Here is a 25,404-nt window from a genome sequence, read left to right on the forward strand (position 1 = left end):
GAGGACTCATTCTGGTCTGGCGAGCGAGACTAAACTAGTCTTTACTAATGATGGGATGGAGCTGATGAAAAGTGACGTCACGGTCCAGGTGGGAGGAGGAGGAGGAGGAGGGGGCGGGGCCAGACGCACCTTGAGAGGAGTCCTGCGCAGGTAAGTTAAGGAGGCTAGTGACACCTAGCACCGAGCTAACGGCTAACAGAAGCTAACGGCTAACAGAAGCTAACGGCTAACAGAAGCTAACGGCTAACAGAAGCTAACGGCTAACGGAATGTTTATGTTTGATAACAGCCCGTTGCCCTGGAAACACCCAGCTGTCTGCAGGCTGCTCTGCTCTCAACATCGATCTGAGTTTAACATCCACATCACTTTAAAACAGCTGAATCACCTTCTGTAACGTTACCGGTTTAGGACAAGTTGCACCTACGAATCTCCTTGTTGTTTACAACCACTAAACCAGCATGAGACATATCTCATTTTTCATGTCACTATATCACCGTTTAGACTAATCTGATGTTTGTAAAGTCTATAAAACCAATGATTGGACAAACATTACTATTTCTGTGTGCACGTTTTTGTAATTAGTCATGGTTATCATAGATTAGCTGGGCTAACGGTTAGCTACCTGTTTAACTTTAATAACTCAGTGACATACATAATACATCGGTTACATGCTGCTATTCCGACATTGACTTCTAATTGTCGGAATAGCGGCATTAACATTATTTTTCAAGAGTCCCGACTTTTTTTTTTTTCATTGTCGGAGTAGCGGCACTTTACTATTTTTCAAACATTCCGCTTTTCCGACATTGATTGATTACCTTAGCCTATAGTCAGACGTGTCCTTCTGATTTTATTTAATTTTTTCATCTGAGACACTGTTTCTCATAGCTACACAAATACATAGGCCTATTAGAGAAGAAAAAACAAACCCTCCCAGTTTAAAAACACACAGGCAGCTGAGATTTGGGAGGTTTTTGTTTTTATTATAGCTTGTTAAAATGCAAGATCATTTTTCTGACTGCATTTATTGCCCGATGCCATGTATCTCGCTTTCTTTCCCCCGCCCTCCGCCCGTTGTCTTCGTTGTCACTTTGTTTTCACTATGTTGTCGCTCCACAGAGCGCACATGGCTAATTAATATGCACGTGCTGACCATGGTTGTGTAGGCATTCAGGGGGCGGAGGTGTGTTCACGTGCGCAACTGCGCACCATTCTTGGATCCAGTTTGATTTATCAAAGAGAAATTGCGGAGAGTTGTGCACGCACAGTTTGATAGATCTGAAAAAGCTGTAAATATTTTGGGTGTCTTTTCGCCGTAGGGCTAAGCAAAACATTTAGTAGCAGCAGTTTTACACTGCTTACTTACAGTTTTGATAAATGAGGCCCCAGGCCCTAAGCCCAGAGCCCAGACGCTCACAGCTGCAGCTTCTCCGCGGCTCATCCGCGGCGCTGTCCGTGGTGCTGAAGGTGACAGGTTAACTTGACAAACAAACTGCAGCATAGTTCTGTTTGTTTATCATGTGTGTCAGTTTTGTTTGTGACTTGATAGTTGAGTTGTTGAGATTAAGAACATCACTCCCTCATTAAACCAGTGATAGACATGCTGAAAAGAAAAGAGAGAGAGAGACGCGCCTGGGTATCGCAGCTGTAAAAAAGAAAAAGACGACGAAGACGTGTCGGAATAGCGGTATCAAAAAGTGTCGGACTACCGGCATGTCTAGATAGAGGGATGTCATAATAGCGGGATGTCTAAATAGAGACATGTCTGAATAGCGGGATGTCTGAATAGCGGGCGGACCCCTTTTTCTCCATGCACCAAGTCCGAACTGACCGATATTTATTTCTGGGCTGTTTCTACACAACGAATCAATCGTTATTTCTTGGCGATATCTCTCAACATTACTGTGAAATGGACTGTTATTTCTATTTTCTAGACGTCGACGCAATTAATTGTTATATCTTGACTTTATCTCATAATTAACGGGCTGTAAATTAAAGGGTTACCTTGATTTTTTCATTCAGATACAAAAATGTGCTAAAGCTTGCTCCTTTTCTACTGCAACTGAACTGAGTTACAAAAAATTTAAGTTCCTTTGTTGTTGTTCTCTTTGCTTTTTATCTTTTTTCCGCCCACCTTTGACTTATTTATTGATTTATCTTTCCTTTAAACTATATTTTTAATAATGATTTATTATTAAATAGTGTTTTTGTTGGTTCTTTATGATACCTGTTCAATAAAACAGAGTATTAATTAGTGGTTTATGAAGTTGCTGCATGTGTAACATCTGTCTGTCTCGTTCCTCCACCAGGTCTGGGGGACGACGCGGCCTCGGCGGGTGGAGGAGGAAGGTCGTAGGTCATCTGCTGTGGGAGAGTGGGAGGAGCCTGCTGGGATTCGTGCTGGGTCTGCTGCTGGCGGCGGCGTACGGTGCCGTGCTGCTGCTGGTGCAGCGGCAGCCGCTCTGGTTCTGTGTCCGCTGCACGCTGGCGCTGGGGCCGGCCGCCGCGCTCGGCCTCGGGCTGTCGGCCGCCGCCCGCGCCGACGCCGCCGTCATGATGCCATCGCTCTGCTCAGGTCTGTCTGTCTGTCTGTCTGTCTGTCCAGCTGCATGATGGGAAATGTAGTGAGACCTAGAGCACTGGAAAAGAGAGTAAGGACACCACCATTGACTCCCGTGGTAAGGGTTTAAGGGTTTAAGGGTTTTGCCCCCTAGTGGCAGGATATGGGTATTGCAAAAGCGCCCAGAAAACCCATTCACTCCAATGTATGTGTGTTGCCCATTTGCTGGTAAATTGATGAAAACGGCCGTGTTTTTGTTTTTAGGTGTCTTGGTCATATCAAATTATACTTATAATTTGTTTATTACAAAATGTAGATTGTAACATTAATGTAGGCTAGATAACTGTTTTTTTTTACTGGCCTATGTGTTAATGTTTATCTGTAAAGGATCCTCAATGATGCTATTAACGTGGGTGATCTATAAATGTCCTTAAATTATTGAAAACACCACACTGCTCATTCACCAACAATGCAGAGATGTCAGTTCTTGGGCGCTTTTGCAAAACCCATATTCCTCCACCAGGAGGCGCTGCCATTGAACCGATGCTGTCCTTACTCTCTGTTACACTGCTGTAGTGAGACCACATGCTTTGGAGTGTTGCAGTAGGTGGAGGCGTGGCCTAGACCGACCAATCACAGCCCTTCTCCTTCATCATCTTCTCCTCCTCCTCCCCCCCCTCCTCCTCCTCCTCCTCCTCTCTCCTCTCTCCTCCTCTCCTCCTCCATCCTCTCCTCCTCCTCCTCCTCCTCCTCCCCCTCTTCCCCTCTCCTCCTCTCCTCCTCCATCCTCTCCTCCTCCTCTTCCTCCTCCTCCTCCTCCTCTCTCCTCCTCTCTCTTCCTCCTCCTCCTCCTCCTCCTCCTTCTCCTCCTCTCTTCTCCTCCTCCTCCTCTCTCCTCCTCCTCCTCTCTCCTCCTCCTCCCCCCCCCCCCCCCCCCTCCTCTCTCCTCCTCCTCCTCAGCCCGTGGGAGGAGCTTCCTCCTCTTCCTCTTCGTGTCGGCGCTCCTCTCCGGTCCGGTCTCTAACACGCTGGAGAACACGGAGCGAGCAGCCGCCAGTCTGCTGTGCGGCGCCGAGCTGGCGGCCAATCAGACGCAAGAGCTGATGCAGCGAGCGGCCACGCCCCTTTTCTGTAAGCCCCGCCCACCACCACCACTCACTCACTCACCACTACCGCCACAGCAGAACACACAGCTGCTGACGAGCGTCTCTGTGTGTGTGTGTGTGTGTGTGTGTGTGTGTGTGTGTGTGTGTGTGTGTGTGTGTGTGTGTGTGTGTGTGTGTGTGCAGCCGTGTTGGACACACTGCGCCAGGTGAGCAGTAACGCTCAGGCCGTGGCCGGACGAGTCCACGACCTCCTGCAGAGTCTGAGCGACGGCGTCCAACACGTCGGTGAGTGAGAAACTCTACTGTCCCACCGTCACCACAGACACTTGAACTCACCACCACGTTTCCATCACAGACATGTTTAAAGGTGTACAGAAAAGAAAACTGAATTTGAGCCCACTCTGGATCATAAATGGCCATTTCTGTACACCTTTAAACTGTTTCCAGGTGTTTCCTCTGAACTGTGTTTTTGTGAATGAGCCGTAATCTAAGCCGTAAAACTCTCATAAACTGTGTAAAAAAGGAATTTTCCAACAAGGCTACCTCACGATTTGATTCGATTACTGGTTCCACGATTCTTAGATTATTGTGATTTTTAACGCTTTTTTCCATACAGGATCGATCTTGTCTTCATCTGTGGCTACATTTGTAAATAAATATCCTGTCAATTAACTCAGCTCCTCTAAAACTACACTCATTAGGGGCCGTGTCCACCAGACGCGTTTTCAGCGCTCTGAGCGTCTACTTTCCATTCAAACCCTGTTGAGTCGGCGCTCACAGTGTTCAGCGTCCTCGGCGGTAAAACGCCCTCGGCACTCCGCTTGCTTCTTTTTGTCGCAGCGCTCAGAGCGCTTCGAGTTGAAATCTGTTCAACATTTAGAACAGCGCTGCGCTCGTCAATGTCACTTTTCCCCGCACTGACCAATCAGAATCAAGAAGGGGCGGGACATACGTTACCACAGCAACACAACGGAGACGTGGCTCGGTTTATAGTGCTGGGTTGAAAATATCGATCCACCGATTTTAAATCGATTCTCATCTTAATTCCTACAGATCGATTCGTACATCCAAAGATCGATTTTTTTTTAAATATATATAAAAATTATATTAAACGTGGAGAAAAAGAGCGATTTTCTGCCTCTGCACTGGTCTCACATTTGGACTTATTCTGACAAAACGGTAACTCCTATCAGAACAAAACACAGATCAACGGTGCTGTGAGGACTTCCTGAATGATTTGATATGATTTTGGTGTCTCTACAGTAAATATTTTGGAGACACTTGCGAGTTTAAAACATCGGTCCGTTCTGCTTCTCTCAGAAAATCTTTGTATTGGAGTCAATGAGGAGCAGAGACAGACGTGGCCGCACTCAGAGGCTGATAATTCAAATTCTGTAAGTCTCTCTGATATTTTGAGCACATGATGAGAGACAGAACAAGTTTGTCTACAAATATGGAAAGAGAGAGTTACGGCTCATTCACATAAACACCTGTAATAACAACTGAACCTTTTTTTTTTTTTCGAAATTTCAGAAATATCGTTTTTATTTAGTGAAAACCTGTGATGAAGCAGAAACAGTGACCGACGGGATCAGATCTGATCAGTGTAAATTAGAAAAGGTGTTTTGTGCGTTTCTAGGTGTTAATGGAAACACAACTACTCCAGCATGATCTCTGACCTCTGACCTCTGACCCCTCTGCTGCAGCTCGCACCCTGAGGAACGTGCTCCACTTCCTGGTGGACATCGGTGACGTGTGCAACGCCAAGCTGGGCTCTCCGTACAGGAAGTGCCGCGCCGTGTTCGCCGACGCCCGCGCCGACTGCTCCGAGCTGCTGGGGCCCGACTTCCACTTCCTGTGTGACATCATCGACGGCTTCCTGCCGCTCTGCCAGCTGGCCCGCGGTGCGTTCACTGACCCACCGACACCGCACCGCTTTCACCTCGATTAGAGACGATTGACACGATTAATTACTGGATTGATTTGTGTGTGTGTGTGTGTGTGTGTGTGTGTGTGTGTGTGTGTGTGTGTGTGTGTGTGTGTGTGTGTGTGTGTGTGTGTGTGTATGTGTTGCAGCGGCGGAGCTCTTCTGCGTCATCCCGTCCTACATCGCCCAACAGCTGAGGAAACATCTGGCAGCTCGTGAGTTAAACCGTTCACTTGGTCACGTGTCACGTTGTTTGACTGTTTATATTAAATAGCCTTCTATACCAAACAGTAGGGGCGGGAGAAAAAATTGATTCACATAAATATCGCGATATCTTTTTTGACGATTTTTAAATGGATTTTTTATTTAAAAAATAGATAAAAAAAAAATGTTTTAAATATTGTGAAATGTGCATTTGTTCGCCTTTTTTATATACAGAGAGTACAGGTTTTGAAAAGGGTTTAAGTTCACTTTATAATATAGTATGTTAATTTATAGGCTCCTACAGTATTTGTGTGCAGATAAATGTTAAAAATGCTAAAGACTAAAAATCAAGAAAATCGGCAATATCGTAGAATCACAATTTAAATTGAATCGCCATCCAAAAAATCGTAGAAGAATCGAATCGGTAGAAAAGCTGATCGTCCCAGCCCTAGTACTCAGTACATTTGCAGGCTACTCTTACCCTAAAATACTGTTTTTTATGTATTTATTTTTCAGTTTTATACACAATTGTATTCTGTTAGCTAGACAAAAAAACAACAACTAATCCAGTAACGACTGTGAATGAAGCACTGGGCTCAGACTGAGAGGACGACATGAGGGACATTTCAATGCTCCTCTGCCATAGAGATAAAACATCTAAACATGTTGACCTGCAGTGACACGATGCCAAAGGGACGATGCATTCTGGGTAAACTGACTATTTATATGAGAAGGAAGTTTAGTTTTGACACATGAGTGAAGTGTTTTGAGGGAGAGATGAGCTTTTGCCAGTGATCTATGGAGTTATGCTGAACTGTAACACTGTTTTACAAAATGATCTGAGAGTTTTGAGAATGTGATTTCTGTTTTGAGAAATGAGCCGAACCAACTGAGAAAAACTGTCATCAAAATAATGTTAGATAAATGAATGAGTGAACCGCACAAATTCAAAGTAAGGTGTTTCTATTTTTATTCTTGACGGTGATAATTCCCATCCAGCAAAGAGGCCGTCACATACTATATGAAATGACAGTGAAGGTTTTGACCAGCAGGGGGGGTTGTGTGCACATGAAGCCTGAGAAATGAACCTTTTCTTTCAAACCATTTGGATGGATGGAAAGCTTCAAGGCTTCATGAGGCTTCATGAGCAGGGGCGTAGCACCAAATTCTGGGCCCCATGCACTTGTAATGTCAGTGGGCCCCTATCTCTGTCCATGCCAGTGCACGAAGCGCAGAGTTGTTTTTGACGTAAATTTATACAAAGCCGCCAGAGCGTGTTTCCATCGGGTGCAGTTTTTCGGCAAGCAATCTCTTTTTTGGCACTATACTGGCTTTGCATTTACCTCGAAAACAACTCATAACGTTCTGTTATTATCTCATATCATATCTCCGCCAATTTAAAAATAGCTTGCACCGACAATTAGAGGTAACAAATCTACTCTAGGGATTATGGCATTGGGCCAATTTGCCAAAATGTTGAACTATCCCTTTAACAGTTGCTTCCCCTAATTCTGCCTTCTTTCTTTTTCTTTCCGCTCTTTCTTTTTCTGATATCCCAATTTATGTGTTTTGGGTGGCCTGATGAAAGCCTCATTCAATCTGGGCGAGCGGAAATAATGAAAGTAATGGCAAACAAACACTGCATATCTCCAAAATCAGGCTGGTTCGATTACCGGCATGGCAACGAACGAAGCTTCAAAGCTTCAAATTTTTTGGGTCAGCCCTAGATCTAACGGCTGACTGTCTTTCTTTCTCTCCGTCCGTCCGTGTGTCCCTCCTCAGCCACCGTGGCGGCGTTCGAGCGGCTGAAGAGTGAGTTTGAGTTCAACCTGTCGGCCTCGGTGAGCTTCGACCTGTCGGCCAATAGCAGCGTCTCGCTGCAGCAGACGAGTCATGACATCATGGAGGAGGTGTCGTCAGACCTGCAGCTGGTCGCCGCGCTCAGCTCTCCGCTACGGTACGGAGGACTGCTGCTGCTCGCCTGCTCCTACCTCAGGTAAGTTTCTCTCTCTTATCAGCCAATGGAGAGAGTCTTGGTGTAGCGGAAGAGTTCAAATATCTTATATCGACCACAGACACCAGAAATACACAAATATTCAGTCAGTTCAGTTCAGAAAACTTTATTTATCCCTTACGGGCAATTCAGTTTACAGCTCCCAGTTCGATAAAGATAAAAGATAAACAGAAAGCACAGCACATTCAACAACCAACCAGCAGTAATTCTTGTACATGTGCAAATATGCCAAATATTCCAGCATGGAAGGAATGTATAAATATGATAAATAAATAAATAAATCACAGACAAAACACAAAACCTACTCATTAAAATTGGCAGTCATCAGCCGAATAACTGAGGGGATAAAGGAATTCGAGTAACGGTTGGACTTCCTCAGGGGGGCATGATAGCGCCGCCCTGAGGGCATTAGGGGGAAGGTTTTAAAGTCTTGTGTGTTGATGTTGTGTAGGTAACGGCCTTGACATTTAGCATTTGTGTTTAATTTGATGCTAAATGCACCAATGTAGATGAACATGTTTTGTCCCAGTTGTGTGAATAAATTGTGTGTGTGTGTGCAGGGCGATGCGGTACCGGCGGCGGTATCTCCGGGACCTGGACTTTGACAACATCTACATCACGTCTCAGTTTGAGGAGCTGGACCGCCGGGCGGCCTCAGGGGGCGGAGCTTCGATCCTGCCAATCACACGCAGCGAGGCCAAGACCTACATCACTCCACGTCAGTCCAGCTGAGGGAGGGAGGGAGGGAGGGAGGGGCTTAAAGGATAATTACCGTTTTTTACAATCTGGACCTTATTTCTATCATAAACTCCGATCATCTCCTCCCCCAGATAACTTTAGTGTCATTCCAAGTGGTTGTGATGAAATGAGCTCCAGCCGAGAGGCGCGTATATCCGTATAATGGAGTCTACAGGGCAGCAGAATGCAGCCTCTAAATAACACATTATCTGCAGAGAAACTCCTTCATTTCACCAATATTTAGTTCTGATAGGCTAGTGCTATTCCCCTCTGAGTCCGGGGTTAGCTGTTATCAACATCCGGGGTCTGTAGGTTGACCTACTGACCTCTGACCTGGATGATGTCATCTCTGAGCTCATTCTGATAATAATCATTCTGCTTCGGCATTCGGGTCCATTTTTATCTCAACTAGCCGGAGCTTTAGTGAGTCCAGGTTGAGGAGAGGAAGCCTGTGGAAGCTGAACTTCATCCAGCTGCTCATTTTGTTCTGACAAGTCAGAAACACACAGAAACGAACCGTAGCATTAGCGGCAGCAACAAGCTCAGAGATGACATCATCCAGGTCAGAGGTCAGTAGGTCAACCTACAGACCCCGGATGTTGATAACAGCAGAGATGTTATAATATGAGGAGACAGACCACTCTGCCCGTTTTGAATGGGGAAAGCTGCGACGCCAAAGATGGCGCATGTCCCGCCCCTTTTCACCAGCAGCCAATCACCTGCTTTGCCAGAGCTGAACTAGGCCAATCATGTTGTTGCACCAGCGCATGCGCACAAGTAGATTTACGACAGACAAACCTACTGGTGGCATCAACAACACGGCTATAGCACAGTGTGTACTGTATGTGGTCAGGTTGAATTTACTCTAAGGTTTTCGGAAAAGTGCAGAGACACCGGCGACCGGGAGCGGCTCCTCATCCTGGAGGAAAGCTGTTTAATTACCCGCGGAGTTTTATACCCCTTTCCCACTGGCCAAAAAACCCGTTTAAACCCGCTAACAATCGGCTTTTGGTGGCAGTGGGAAAGGCGCACCGAGCCACGTCGACCCGCGTCGACGCGGGTCAAACGACTCGGCAAGCGACGCGGGTTAAAATCGCCTTTAATCGGCTCGGCTCCGAACGGCTTGCAGTGGGAACGCCAGACCCGCGTCAACCCGCTAATTTACGTGATGACACTGAACGTTACGTGACGCTACGTCATCGCGCCGGTCGCGTCTCATATCACGTACCAAAACAAAGCTCTGCTCCGCTCTGCTCTCATCCGAGACTGGGATCAAAACATCAGAGAACACTGACCAAAAACGATAGAAAAAAAGAAAAGAAAAGAAGCGACAGTCTGTTTAACTGACGTGTTGTGTTGTCATGGCGACAGTCTGTTTAACTGACGTGTTGTGTTGTCATGGCGACAGTCTGTTTAACTGACGTGTTGTGCCGCGGACGTCCGTCATCCGGCCGCAGCAGACTCTCTGTCCTCCGCGGTCCTGGTGCTCCAGGTCAGCCAGCCAGAGAGTCTGCCTCAGCGGACGGACACTCCGCGGCGGGCGGCTGTGGCATGACTGTGTGTGTCTCTTGCACCGCGGATGAGAGCGGGGCGACTGGTTTATGCTCTGTCTGGTCCCTCAGCGGGGGGGCAGACTCGGCTCATTTTGGTCAATGGGAAAGGGGCCAAATGCCGATTGTTAGCGGGTCGACCCGCGTTTAAAAAACCCGCGTCGACCCGCTAATTTTAGTGGGAAAACGGCTTTAGAGGTTTACTGCCGGCTTGTTAATTTGGCAGCCACATTGGTTGGTCTTAATGAAAAGTGAAGCTTCAGGTGTGTGCTGCTGAACGAAAGAGCTACCTCGCTACGTATACAGAATTCACCACATTCACATCAATAAGTGTTTTACAATTAACCAATCAGTCTACCTTTTCTTTAATTTAACTTTTGAATGTATAGTTTTGTTCGTTTCATTTTTTAACCTAACATTCAAACTGGGCCCCTTCCCCTGGGGGCGTTAGCCTCCTGTCCATGATAGCAGCAGCAGCAGCAGCAGCAGCAGCAGCAGCAGCAGCAGTCCACTCCAAAAAAAAAAACACACACACAGTCCGGGTGAAGCACTGGAGCCGTGGACCGATAGACACCATCACCATTAACGAGAGCCTCTCGTTTTATTGTACCGAGTACGAGAGGCTTGTTGTGAGCTGAGAAGCGGCTGTTAGCGGCGGATGCTAACCGAAGCTAGCGGCGGAAGCTAACGCTACCGCTAGTCGAAGTTAGCATCGAGCTAGCTCAGCACAACGAACGCCCCTCATACTTGTTACCGGTCGAGGCTTTAGTTGTTAGTGATGGTCGGTAATCAGTCCGTGGCTCCAGCGGTTCACTCGGACTGTATTTATTTATTTTTAACTGACTGCTGCTGCTGAGACGACATGCTAGCACTAATACATCCATGCTAGCATTCGATAGCATCTGAGACAGCTAACGTTAGTGGGGCTCGGGGGAGCGGGTGGGAGGGGGGAGCAGACACAGTCACCACACACAGAACTAGGAGCCCATAGGTGATGATTAAGACAGATTTCATGTAAGTCTAGCGTTTATTTTTTTAGCAAAAATCTCCAGACTCAAGCCGATATGTCTCCAGGTAGAGCGGGGCAGACCGGTCACGGTGTAGCTATGCTCGGGGCTGCTGCTAGATCACGGATTTAGCCGTTACAGCCGTACAGTAACGGCGGTGTCGTAAATCCGCGCACATGCGCAGTGGAGTTGTCCCCTGTGGAAAATAGCGTTTTAAACATCATTTCTACGGTAAAGTCTATGTTTTTTTGTGTTTATTTGCATCCCATGTCACTGACGAGCATGCATATATGTTTTTTTCTGTCCTGCGATAATGTTAAAGAGTGGGTTTGGCCATGGTCCCATTCAATTAGATAGGCGTCTGGTCTTCTTGGGCTTTTCGAAGCGTCGCCAATATGGCCGCCGAGTGGCCTGACTTGCCTAGAAGGACTTTGATAACAGCTAACCCCGGACTCAGAGGGGAATAGCACTAGCCTATCACAACTAAATATTGGTGAAATGAAGGAGTTTCTCTGCAGATAATGTGTTATTTAGAGGCTGCATTCTGCTGCCCTGTAGACTCCATTATACAGATATACGCGCCTCTCGGCTGGAGCTCATTTCATCACAACCACTTGGAATGACACCAAAGTTATCTGGGGGAGGAAATGATCGGATTTTATGCTAGAAATAAGGTCCAGATTGTAAAAAAACGGTAAGTATCCTTTAACACTGAGCTGGTTCCTGATTGGTCTGTCCTCCCCCCCCACCTCAGTGTCTCTGCGGATGTCGGGCAGAGAGCGGCGAGCGGCGGTGGTGGGCGTGGCCTCGGTGCTCCGCTACCTGGTGACGGGCGCTCTGCTGGTGGCGCTGGACTTCCTGGTGTTCTGGACGCTGGACCAGGTGATGCAGCAGGTGACGGAGGACGTGGTGGCGAGAGGTGACGAGACTCCTCCTCCTTCTTCTCCTTCTTCTCCTTCTCCTCCTCCTCCTCCTTCTTCTTCTTACAAATTCTTCTCCTACATACAAATTAGAAACATCGCCAAAGTCAAACCAACTCTCCCCAGAAACATACTGGAACAGCTCATCCACACCCTCATCTTTTCCCGCCTGGACTACTACTGTAATTAATTGTTCACTTGCCTAAATGATGCAGCAATTAAAGGGACAATGAGGAGTTTTGTTAAAGCGAAGTGTTTCCACTCTACATTTATGAGCCTCCGCACCGTGAAATTCTTTGACCGGTGCAAGACAGACTCATGTTTTCATTCATCAAGAATTAAAGTCAGAGGTTGGAAGACGATCACATACCGTCGTAGTTCCCACTAGGTTACCCGGGTAACCGAGTAGGCAATCTGCTATTCGGTTATGAATTTATTATCCGGTTAACCTAGGATTTAAAGAAACGTCACGTTAGAGCAACAGTCTAGTGTTGGATCAAACTACATCATCATGCCGTGGTTCAGCTTTTTGTCGTGTTAAACAGTTTCGGATCAAGCAATGGGATTTTTGGCAAGGCAAGGCAATTTTATCTGTATAGCCCGTTTTTACCACCAGTTTGTCTCAAAGGGCTTTACATCCCATCATAACAACATCCTCTGTCCTTAGACCCTCACATCCACTGAGGAAAAACTCCATGGAAAACCCTTTAACAGGGAAAACCAGGAGAAACCTCAGGGTGAGCAACAGAGTGTAAAAGCTGTTTGCTGTGTAAAAGTGTTTTTGGATCGAGCCTCGGACTTTCAAACCTTTTACAATAATCTGTGGTGGTTCCCTTGGCGACGACAGGTGTCATCAAGTCTGTTAGAAAATCAGCTGCTTTCAGTTTACAAACATTCTGAAACCTTCCCAGTTATTTTCTGAGACGATGCGAGGCAGAGAGGACCGAAGGCACCAACATGTAGTGTGGACTAATAAATAAGCACCGCTAATAGGGTTGAAAAATTCCAGGAATTTTCAAAGTTGGAAACTTTCCATGGTAATATGGGAATATATGGGAATAAATAAATAAAAGGAAGGAAGGAAGGAAGGAAGGAAGGAAGGAAGGAAGGAAGGAAGGAAGGAAGGAAGGAAGGAAGGAAGGAAAGAAGGAAGGAAGGAAGGAAGGAAGGACAGACAAAGTGAATGATGGGAGGAAAGAAGGAAGGAAAGATAGATAGATGGAGGGAGGGAACAGATTGGGTCAAAAAAGAAGGAAGAAGTAAGGATGAAGGGAAGGAAGAAAAGAAGCAAGGGAAAAAGGATTGTGGAAAGAAGGAAGGGAGAAAGGAAGGAAAGAAGGAAGGATGGAGGAAGTGAACAGATTGGAAGGACAACAGTTAATTCCCATAAATTCCCAACAATTCCCATGGAAAGTTTTCAATTTAGAATATTTCCAAAATTCCCCATCTTAACTTCCCATGGAAAGTTTCTGAAAATTTACTGGAAATTTTCCGCCCCTTTGCAACCCTAACCGCTAATGATTTAAAAAAGATAAAACAGTTTTCTCCTCCGAGGCGCAGCAGCATAAAGATGCTCATCTGCCCCGTATGTGCATCTTCAACTCCATCTCTACTCTGATTCTCCAGCTGATGTTTAGTCTGACGACGCTGTGTGTCAGTGATGTGACTGTCTGACGGACAGAGAGCTTTTATACATGACCTCATTCTACAGGGTGAATACAGGAATCTTGAAGTTAATTCTAAAACCTTTTTAAGACTTTTTCAAAACCTTCTCAATATTTTTCAACACCTCACCGCCGCTTCAAGCTGTAACCATTTACATCAGTGACACTTTTAACTTAACAGTTCTAGTTTGTGATAAAGACTATAGACCACTGTGATACAACAGAATTCACAATAGGCTGCAGGATAATAAATCAAAGGCAAAAAAACAAAACAACACATTGCATAAAATGAATAAATTCACACACTTTTACAATGTTTTTTAGGACTCAAACTCTTGGACAGCTAATTCAGAAAAAAATACCTTCAAAATTTAAGACTTTATAAAGTCGTGAAAAGACTTTTTAATACTTTTTAAGGGTCTTAATTTTCCCAAAATTGATTTATCACCTTTTAATACTTTTCAAGACCCCGCGGATACCCTGCTCTATTTTTTTATTACAGTATTCGGTAACCCGGGTAACACCAGGTCAGGAGACTCGGTTAGAAAATGATTCTAAATGCCCATCCCTATCGGTAACCGTGGTAACGCCCTCTCCCCCTGTCCGTCCGTCAGCCCCGGTCACCGTGGCGATGCAGGTGAACGGCTCGGGCCTGGCCTCGGACATCTTCAGAGACCTGGTGGCGTCGTTCAACGTCCTGCAGCGAGGAAACATCACGGTGATCAGCAGGAAGTGTCTGAAGGCGCCGTCGCCGCCGCCGCTCGCCACCTGCTTCCTGCTGGGTGAGGTTTAAGTTTAGTTTAGTCTTTTATTTGCACATTATATAACCTGCATAAACAATGAAAATAGTCAAATTAAACGTTGTGCAGGAGAGGTAGAAGCCAAAGAAGGCTTATTGAAATACCTCAACAACAGTGGTGGTCTTCAGAGTAAGAAGACAACACAGACATTCACAACATAAAAAACAAAAAAGAAAGAAAAACAAGGGAAAAAAGAAAAATAAATTAACATAGAAAAGTGAAAGATACTGAATTAATAAAAAAATAAAAAAAACTGTTTACATAATGAAAAAGGGAAAAAAATTAATTAAATTACAAATTGACAAATTGACAAAATCAATACCCGATCAACACATCGGTTGATCAACAGGCGATCAGTGTAAATCAGCTGCTGCTGCTTCATCCACATTTACAGCAAGAAGACGCTGATTTCTGGAAAAAAAAAAAAAAAGTGATAACATTTCTCAAAAAAAAAGTTTAAAGTTTTCGAGAAAAAAATTAAAAAAATTTCCCCAAAAAAGTTTTTCAAAATTAAAAAAATAAAATAAAACTGGTAAAATATATCAAAAAAGTTTTTCAAAAATTCTAGAATAAAGTTGTAAAATGGAAAAAATTAAAAATAAAGTTACACATTTTCTAGAAAAAAATTGTGAAATTTATCCCAAAAAAGTTTTTAAAAAAAGTTCTAAAAAAAATTGAAAAATTTCTCAAAAAATAAAAAAATAAAAAAAAAAGATTTGAAAAAAAGTGATAACGTTTCTTACAAAAGAAACTTTTTTAAAAATTTTGAAAAAAGTGGTAAAATTTTTCTAAAAAAAGTTTAAACATTCCTAGAAAGAAATGGTAAAATGTCTCAAAAAGTTTTAAAGTGGATACATCAATCAATCAATCAACCAAACATCAAAGTGTTGATGTCATCAGTGACCTTTGACCTCCATTGACAAACACCAGCTCGTTGACACGAGGTAGTAGAAGTTAAATATTGATTTATCCATAATAAACACAGAGTTGATTTTTATTACAGATAATCTATTTATTGATCAGTGTAGCGCTACAACAGGTTGATCAGCTGATCGGCTCTATTGATCCATGTGACTCTGAACTGAAACCTGAGGAGGAGATGAAGACGTACAGTCGCCTGGAGCGGGGGGGGGGGGGTCAGGAATGTGTCTTATGGGGGAGGGGGTCAGAGCTCAGTGTCGTTCAGGTCTGAACAGGTTTTGATTGACAGCTGAGAGACAGCGATGACAGAGCTGTAAAAAACACAGAAGAAGCAGAAGAATGACAAACACTTCCTGTCTGAAGGGCCTTTCACACTGAACGCGGTATGCGCTGCGCCCACCGCGAGGTACAGCGCAGAGCAGGGCGGCAGCGCTCACACATATGGCGCAGGTTGCAAGACAGGATTTGGGGGGGGGTATATGCAAAGATATGTTCGCCAGGAGCTACAAAACGACCGCTTCCAGGTGAACTTTAGCGTCAGGCTGAGCAGGGAGCAGTTTAACAGCCTGTTAGAGAGAGTTGGTCTGATCCTCAGGAGGATGACAACTCACTTCATGCATCCGTCACTTTAACTGAACGTCTAACTAACCCTAACATCTGGCCGTTTGTTTTCACTCTGCAAGCGGCTGACTTTGTTTCAGACTCCACTACATCCTCTCCTATTGGACGCGCCGAGATGTCGTCACAGCGCGCTGCGCCCGGATTAAACATTTTTTAATTTGGGCGCAGCGCACCGCCGCGGCATGCGCCATCCTTGCGTGCCGCTCAGCTCAGCGCAGAGCCGTTCTCCTGTGCGCCGCGGTAGCACATACACAATGAATGGGTTTGCTGCCGCCTTCTGCCGCCTTCCGCCGCCTGCCGCGTTCGGTGTGAAAGGCCCTTGAGGCCTCGACCCATTCACAGGGGGGGGGGGGGGGTCAAACCATGTATGTCAATAACGTCCTCCAGTAAACCCTGAATTAAACCCTGAATTCCTTGAATGTTCCCTGGTCTAACAGTCAGTAGTCTTCTGAAGGTGAAGTAGCGTCTGGACATATCCACAAGTTTCCGAACGTCATCTTTGGTCAAACCCGGAAGCCGGTTTTGCCGGTTTGGTGGAATTGTACGTTTCCGTTTCCATGGTTTTCAGTCGTTGTCATAGTTGCGGTAAACGCATGGATCTATTAACGCTGGCTTTTAAAGGACAATTCCAGGCCAATTCAACTCGGGGGTGTATTTTCATATCATTTTAGGTCTAAAAGAATGAATCTGAAGATTTTCAGTTTAATTGCTCCTGTTTTACAGTAGTTGCATCTGTCCCCGCATCGCCACGGCAGCAATGAATGGGAGTGGATGTAAGTTCCGCTGTTTAGGCTGTTTCCATCCCTCAAAGCAACAGACAGCGTCAGATGGAGACTCAAACATGCACCGAGAAGTTTATTTACTTAAAGCAAGCTGACATGTTTGTAAAACTAGATCTAATTCAAAGTCTCCCGGAGTCTCGCGCGAGACCCAGTTGCAGTGCTGGTGTATTCAGGCACAGTAGGAGCTCCCGCTTGTGTCATAAACACAGGAATATCAACTCTTTACTTGCTTGAAGTGTACATTTTTTTCCACAGACAGCGTCAGGTGGAGACTCAAACATGCGCCGAGAAGTTTTTTTTACTTGAAGCAAGTCAAGAGTTGATATTCCTGTGTTTATGACACAAACGGTAGCTTTTCCCACTGTGCCCGAATGCACCGCGCACTGCAACTGGGTCTCGCGCGAGACTCCGGGAGACTTTGAATTAGATCTAGTTTTACAAACATGCCGGCTTGCTTGAAGTAAATAAACTTCTCGGTGCATGTTTGAGTCTCCATCTGACGCTGTCTGTGGAAAAAAATTGCGGCTTTGAGGGCTGGAAACAGCCTAAACAGCGGAACTTACATCCACTCCCATTCATTGCTGCCGTGGGGATGCGGGGACAGATGCAACTACCGCTAAACAGGAGCAATTAAACTGAAATTCTTCAGATTCATTCTTTTAGACCTAAAATGATAGGTAAATACACCCCAGAGTTGAATTCGCCTGGAATTGTCCTTTAACACGGATGTCAATTTCAATTCAATTCAATTTATTTAAAGTGGGACAGTGCAAGTTCATGAACGAAACAAAATCGTAAACAAGCCGGATTGTAGCCACAGGCTAATTTCCATCCGCTGTCCCATACATAGATGTTCCCTGGTACAAAAAAATACAATAAATAAAAACAAAAGCATGTTATAAAATTAAGTTATTAAGTTAAAGTTAAGTTAAAGTTATTTGTGTGATATCCACTGTTAAAAGCTGCTGTGATGATCCATGCGTTTTACAGATTTTCATTGAAAAAAATAAAATAAAATCCATGCATTTACCGCGACTACCCAAACCATGGAAACGTAAACATAAAATTCCACCGGAAGAGCAAAACCAGCAAAACAGGCTACGTTTTTGACGTTCGGAAAAAGGTGGATAGAAGTGTTTTGTTCAAGAATCTATGGGAATCTGTGGTCGCAAGTAACGTCCATCATTTAAACCATCATTTAAATTTTAAAATTCGCTTTACAATTAAATTAACTAAAAATTCGGACTTACTCCAGCTTCCGCATTGTTCCTTTCCAGGTCAGAGAAATTAGTCCGGAGCCCATTAATGAACAATGAAGCTAGCAGGGACAGCTAACGGCAGTGGCTAAGCTAACACCAGGACGTCAGCTGTTAAAACCCTCCCGTTGTGGGACACGACATGAAACTACTCCAGTTAGCTCAGTCATGTTGGAACTCAGATATCTGCTGGAGAAAAAAACATTATTACGTGGACCGTTAATTGAGTTGAGTAATTAAAGACACCACTAACGGCTAACGGCTAACGGCTAGCCCAGCTAATCTAGGAAATCATGACTAAATGCAAAAACGTGCACACAGAAATAGTAATGTTTGTCCAATAATTTGTTTTATAAACTTTACAAACATCAGATTAGTCTAAACAGGGATTTAGTGAGGTGAAAATGTGATTTATAGCTGAACTATGTTCTGTCCGTGGTGCTGCAGGGTTCCTGCTGGGTCTGGCTCTGCTGGTCTCTGTGAGCGGAGGACTGATCCAACGCTGCAGACGACTGGTGTGTGCTGCTCACCACCCGGAGAGAGAGACGGTACACACACACACACACACACACCATGACCAATTATTCAATAATCAATAATAAGGGTCGGTGACAAATACGGGTTGGCAAGAGGCGCAATTCAGAAATATCTTTAAAAATTGTCTTAAAAACATGCATCAGATGTGTTAAAATGTACATTTTGTATTCATGTTGGTTTAATGTCATTTGAATTGAAATTTGAACCATTTTTTAACAAAAATCAGACAAATGTTAAATGGTATAACCACAAAAGAATGATAAATACATATTTTATCCACCTACAGTGGATTTAAGTGTACTAAAAACTACTTACTTACTACTTAAAATATACTTTCTTCTGAAAACATTAAATTAAAATAGATTTTTTGTATTTCTGTATTCAAATTTTCATTAATTTGGTAATACTGATCCTAAAAACACCACTTTTAGGTTAGGTTTAGGTATTTATTCTAAATAATGTGACAAATGATGTAAAAGTTGCATTGTAAAGGCTAACTTATTTTCCTGTATATAGTCAAATGTTTATGAAAAAATACTGGTTACACCACTTGACACTGGGTTGCATCATGTCATTGACCCACAAATCAATAAAAACAAGACAGGCCTATGGAGCTGGTCTACCTGTTGGCCACGCCCCCTCCCGGTGTAGCCCCGCCCCCTTCTCCCTACACTCTGACTGACAGGTGAGAGCAAAACCAGCTGGTCACCAGACTCAGACATGACAGGAATCTGAGGAATGAGGGGGAGAAGGCAGGTCCAGACCTGAACCACCTAGACCTGAACCACCTAGACCTGGACCACCTAGACCTGAACCACTGAGACCTGAACCACCTAGACCTGGACCACCTAGACCTGAACCACTGAGACTCCGCCACCACTAGACCGTGACTCCGCCTCCCTTTAGGAGACCAGCAGACCGTGACTCCGCCTCCCTTTAGGAGACCAGGAGACCGTGACTCCGCCCCCTTTAGGAGACCAGGAGACCGTGACTCCGCCCCCTTTAGGAGACCGGCAGACCGTGACTCCGCCCCCTTTACCCTTTAGGAGACCGGCAGACCGTGACTCCGCCCCCTTTAGGAGACCATGACTCCGCCCCCTTTAGGAAACCAGCGGACCGTAACTCCGCCCCCTTTAGAAGACCAGCAGATCGTGACTCCGCCCCCTTTAGGAAACCAGCGGACCGTAACTCCGCCCCCTTTAGAAGACCAGCGGACCGTAACTCCGCCCCCTTTAGGAGACTAGAAGACCGTGACTCCGCCTCCTTTAGGAGACCAGCAGACCGTGACTCCGCCCCCTTTAGGAGACTATCAGACCGTGACTCCGCCCCCTTTAGGAGACCAGCAGACCGTGACTCCGCCCCCTTTAGGAGACTAGAAGACCGTGACTCCGCCCCCTTTAGGAGACCAGCAGACCGTGACTCCGCCCCCTTTAGGAGACCAGCAGACCATGACTCCGCCCCCTTTAGGAGACTAGAAGACCGTGACTCCGCCCCCTTTAGGAGACCAGCAGACCGCGACTCCGCCCCCTTTAGGAGACCAACAGACCGTGACTCCGCCCCCTTTAGGAGACCAGCAAACCATGACTCCGCCCCCTCTAGAAGACCAACAGAAAGTGACTCCGCCCCCTTTAGGAGACCAGCAGACCGCGACTCCGCCCCCTTTAGGAGACCGGCAGACCGTAACTCCGCCCCCTTTAGGAGACCAGCAGACCGCGACTCCGCCCCCTTTAGGAGACCGGCAGACCGTAACTCCGCCCCCTTTAGGAGACCAACAGACCGGGACTCCGCCCCCTTTAGGAGACTAGAAGACCGTGACTCCGCCCCCTTTAGGAGACCGGCAGACCGTAACTCCGCCCCCTTTAGGAGACCAGCAGACCGGGACTCCGCCCCCTTTAGGAGACCAGCAAACCATGACTCCGCCCCCTTTAGGAGACCAGCAGACCGGGACTCCGCCCCCTTTAGGAGACCAGCAGCAGACAGTGACTCCGCCCCCTTTAGGAGACCAGCAGACCGCGACTCCGCCCCCTTTAGGAGACCAGCAGACCATGACTCCGCCCCCTCTAGAAGACCAACAGAAAGTGACTCCGCCCCTTTTAGGAGACCAGCAGACCGCGACTCCGCCCCCTTTAGGAGACCGGCAGACCGTAACTCCGCCCCCTTTAGGAGACCAGCAGACCGGGACTCCGCCCCCTTTAGGAGACCAGCAAACCATGACTCCGCCCCCTCTAGAAGACCAACAGAAAGTGACTCCGCCCCCTTTAGGAGACCAGCAGACCGCGACTCCGCCCCCTTTAGGAGACCAGCAGACCGGGAATCCGCCCCCTTTAGGAGACCAGCAGACCGGGACTCCGCCCCCTTTAGGAGACCAGCAAACCATGACTCCGCCCCCTTTAGGAGACCAGCAGACCGGGACTCCGCCCCCTTTAGGAGACTAGAAGACCGTGACTCCGCCCCCTTTAGGAGACCAGCAGCAGACAGTGACTCCGCCCCCTTTAGGAGACCAGCAGACTGCGACTCCGCCCCCTTTAGGAGACCAGCAGACCGTGACTCCGCCCCCTTTAGGAGACCAACAGACCGCGACTCCGCCCCCTTTAGGAGACCAGCGGACCGCGACTCCACCCCCTTTAGGAGACCAGCAGACCATGACTCCGCCCCCTTTAGGAGCCCAACAGACCGTGACTCCGCCCCCTTTAGGAGACAGTAGACCGTGACTCCGCCCCCTTTAGGAGACCAGCAGACCATGACTCCGCCCCCTTTAGGAGACCAGCAGACCGTGACTCCGCCCCCTTTAGGAGAATATCAGACCGTGACTCCGCCCCCTTTAGGAGACCAGCAGACCGTGACTCCGCCCCCTTTAGGAGACCAACAGGCCGTGACTCCGCCCCCTTTAGGAGACCAACAGACCGTGACTCCGCCCCCTTTAGGAGACCAACAGGCCGTGGCTCCGCCCCCTTTAGGAGACCAGTTAGAGGATCTTTGGCTGAACGGTCACATGACTCTGTGACATCACCAGTGTCCTGTTCTTCAGGAGAGGATCCAGTTCCTCCGTCGGCAGATCCTGGACCAGAGGAGGACGGAGAGGGAGGCTCTGAGGAAGTCAGGAGGAGCAGGAGGAGGAGGAGGAGGACGAGGGCGGAGCCTCCTGCTGAGGTACAAACATGGAGCTGTAACGATCTTTTTTTTTTTTGTAACTTTTTTTTTTTATTCAAGTTTTCTTTCAACAATTACAGTGTCAGGGCACATCATACATACATAGTCGAACACTCATCCTTATAGAGCTGTAACGATCTTTAATGAAACAGAATGAATGACGTCATCACTACGAAGCAGGTTACCATGGGAACACTGTGTGTGTGTGTGTGTGTGTGTGTGTGTGTGTGTGTGTGTGTGTGTGTGTGTGTGTGTGTGTGTGTGTGTGTGTGTGTGTGTGTGTGTGTGTGTGTTGCCAGGTTACCTGGAGGAGGTCACCTGTCCCGGCTGCTGGGTCTGTCCCCCCCGCTGTCCTGTCTGTCCTGTGGAGAGGACGTGAGGTCGGAGGAGGACAGAGTCACCTGTCACCTCCCACCGTGTCCAGGTACCTGCAGACTCAAACACAGGTTCTGTGACACAAAAGAGTTTAATTCACTCATAAAACTAGAAGGGGAAACACTGGCTCACGGGGCCGTGGGGAAGAAACAACGGCGATCAGACAAAGACAAAGGGAGACACTGAGACTACGTTTACACGTGTCCGGCTATTTTCATGAACGGACATTTCACCCTCTGTGTGCACACCAGTCCATTTTCAGAAAAGTTTTCGTTTAGGCTACATTAACCCATGCCAAACCTGTAGGTGGCAGTGTAACGAGAAGCTCAAGCCCACGTTAGCCAATCAGAATCCCGCGTAGCAACAACAACTATCTATCATCTATCTATCTATCTATCTATCTATCTATCTATCTATCTATCTATCTATCTATCTATCTATCTATCTATCTATCATAGAAAGGTTAACTACCTCTAGTTCAGTCAGGTGAGCAGGTTTAAAGAAACATTAGTGTTTGTCTACAGTTAGGAAAATATAGAATGTGCACAACATTCACATGTAGAGAAGAGAGGGGTGTGTTGTGTTACAGTGTGTGTGTGTGTGTGTGTGTGTGTGTGTGTGTGTGTGTGTGTGTGTGTGTGTGTGTGTGTGTGTGTGTGTGTGTGTGTTCAGGGAGTGTCCTGCAGCTCTAAGTGTTGTTGACTCAGCTGAAGTCAGATAACAGACTGTAACTGCAGCTCCTCTCCCTCTTCAGGCCTCTACTGTCGGCCATGTTTCCTCCGGCTGGGAAACACCTGTGTGGTGTGTGTGCGACCTTCGACCTTCCAGGACGACAGTGGCGGCGAGGAGGAGGAGGAGCTGTGAGTAAATGACATCATCACTTCCTGTCATGAGGGCAGGTAGGTTCGTTACCTTTAATTGTCGGTGCAAGCTATTTTTAGAACGGCGGAGCAGAGCCGTGAGCTGCTCAGAGCTACGCTACGGAGGCTCATTATGGGATTTCTTGGTTTCCCTCATCAAACTCATCAAATACACAATCCAACAACTCCACAACGCTCTGTTGGACAAGTTGTGAGCTGCACATTCACCACACTATGAGATAATAACATCCTGGCGTCCCTACACTGGCTCCCTGTGTATTACTGAATCAATTTTAAGCTTTTGTTATTTGTTTTTAAAAGCATAAACAACCTTGCTCCACCCTATCTAACCAATTTGCTTCAGCCTTACTGCCCACCCCGATCACTAAGATCAGCCGACCAGCTGTTGCTGACAGTCCCCAAAACAAGGCTGAAGCTCAGAGGTGACAGAGCATTTGCCGCTGCTGCACCCAAGCTCTGGAATGAGCTACCCCTGAATGTTAGACAGGCCTCCTCGCTTCCTGTTTTTAAATCTCTTTTAAAAACACACTTTTACTCCCGTGCTTTTAACTCACCTTAATTTTAATTTTTTACATGTCACTCCCTAAAAAAGCACCTGCAGTGAGCTGGTCCATTTGTTTGTTTTTTAAAGTGATTTTGTGTTTATGTGCTTATGTCTTTTATCTTAATCTTTTATGTCCTAATGTAAAGCACTTTGGCTTCCCCTGTGGTTTTTTAAATGTACTATAAAGTTGATTGATTGATTGATTGAATAACACAACGTTACCAGACAGAGTTGTTTTAGAGGGAAATTCATGCAAAACCGCTGATGCACGTTGCCTTCAGGGACAGTTTTTCATCAACAGTCTCTGTATTTCCCTCTAAAACAACTCTGTGTGGTAACATTGTGTTATTATCTCATAGCGTGGTGAATGTGCAGCTCACAACTTGTCCACCAGAGCGTTGTGGAGTTGTTGGATTGTGTATTTGATGAGTTTGATGAAGGGAAACGAAGAAATCCCATAATGAGCCTCCGTAGCGTAGCTCTGAGCAGCTCACGGCTCTGCTCCGCCGTTCTAAAAACAGCTTGCACCGACGATTAAAGGTAACAAACCTACTGCTATGACTATAGGGATTATGGCAATGGGCCAATTTGACTAAATGTTGAACTATCCCTTTAAAGCACCAGACGCTCTGTTTTCCCAGCCTGTCTGATGCCAGTGAAGCAGACATGGACCAGGACCAGGACCAGGACCGACCCGGGTCAGACGAGTCCGACAGCAGCGGCGACTCCTTCCGCTCCACCGGCTCCATAGTGACCAGCTGCGGTCACCATGACAACGCCCTCGCCGCGGTCGTCGTCCACCAGGACGAGGAGCGTTCAGAGCCGCGTGTCGCAGCTTCTCTCTGTCATTAAAGTTGAAAAGTCCAACCTGAGTTTAGAGTTTTGTTTTGTTTCTGTTTTTCTGCTGAGTCATCGGTTTGTTAAAGACGTGTTTCCATGGCGACGAGGAGAGAGGACCGGGCGGTAACAGAGTAAATATCAGACGTGATGAACCGGTCCGACAGGAGGAAGCTGTTATGTTAACGAACCGTCTGTTTAATTAAATAAACACTCAGACAAAGTCGTTTAGAACTTAAACTTAAAGGATAATTACTGTTTTTAACAACCTGGATCATAAACTACGGTCATTTCCTCCCCCAGATAACTTTGTTGTCATTTGGAGTTGTTTTGACGAAATTAGCCCCAGTGGAGCGGTGCGTATATCCGTATAATGGAGTCTACAGGGCAGCAGAATGCAGCCTCTAAATAACACATTATCTGCAGAGAAACTCCTTCATTTCACCAATATTTAGTTGTGATAGGCTAGTGCTATTCCCCTCTGAGTCCGGGGTTAGCTGTTATCAACATCCGGGGTCTGTAGGTTGACCTACTGACCTCTGACCTGGATGATGTCATCTCTGAGCGCCACACAGCGCGGCTCATTCTGATAATAATCATTCTGCTTCGGCATTCGGGTCCATTTTTATCTCAACTAGCCGGAGCTTTAGTGAGTCCAGGTTGAGGAGAGGAAGCCTGTGGAAGCTGAACTTCATCCAGCTGCTCATTTTGTTCTGACAAGTCGGAAACACGCAGAAACGAACCGTAGCATTAGCGGTAGCAACAAGCCGCGCAGCCACAGTTAGATTTCATCAATGAGACCAACGTTTATCTCCTAAAAATACTTTAACCAGCCGGTGGTAAACCTCTAAATACCTGCAGGTAAGTTAATTAGCGATCGTTTTCTCCCCCTGGATGACGACGGAGGTTGGCCGGCCGAGCAGCTCTCGACTGGAGCTCATTTCATCTGAACGACTTGTAATGACACCAAAGTTATCTGGCTGAGGAAATGATCGTAGTTTATGACAGAA

The 25,404-nt window shown here is 46.4% G+C and overlaps 1 protein-coding gene across 1 annotated transcript; it reads left to right on the forward strand.

The window, feature by feature from the left end:
• Positions 1-55: 55 nt before the first annotated feature.
• On the forward strand, positions 56-24,409 carry dcst2 (DC-STAMP domain containing 2; the record flags this gene model as incomplete). The annotated part of the gene is made up of 15 exons (XM_083990399.1): positions 56-150; positions 2,310-2,575; positions 3,521-3,691; positions 3,850-3,951; positions 5,373-5,570; positions 5,743-5,808; positions 7,580-7,793; positions 8,372-8,529; positions 11,861-12,025; positions 14,305-14,472; positions 18,518-18,618; positions 21,636-21,757; positions 22,057-22,181; positions 22,887-22,992; positions 24,199-24,409. 15 exons carry the CDS (start codon positions 56-58, stop codon positions 24,407-24,409), a joined length of 2,268 nt encoding a protein of 755 aa, XP_083846525.1.
• Between the last annotated feature and the right edge of the window lie 995 nt (positions 24,410-25,404).

Source organism: Trachurus trachurus (genome assembly GCF_905171665.1).
Source record: "Trachurus trachurus genome assembly, chromosome: 16".
Classification (NCBI taxonomy): Eukaryota; Metazoa; Chordata; class Actinopteri; order Carangiformes; family Carangidae; genus Trachurus; species Trachurus trachurus.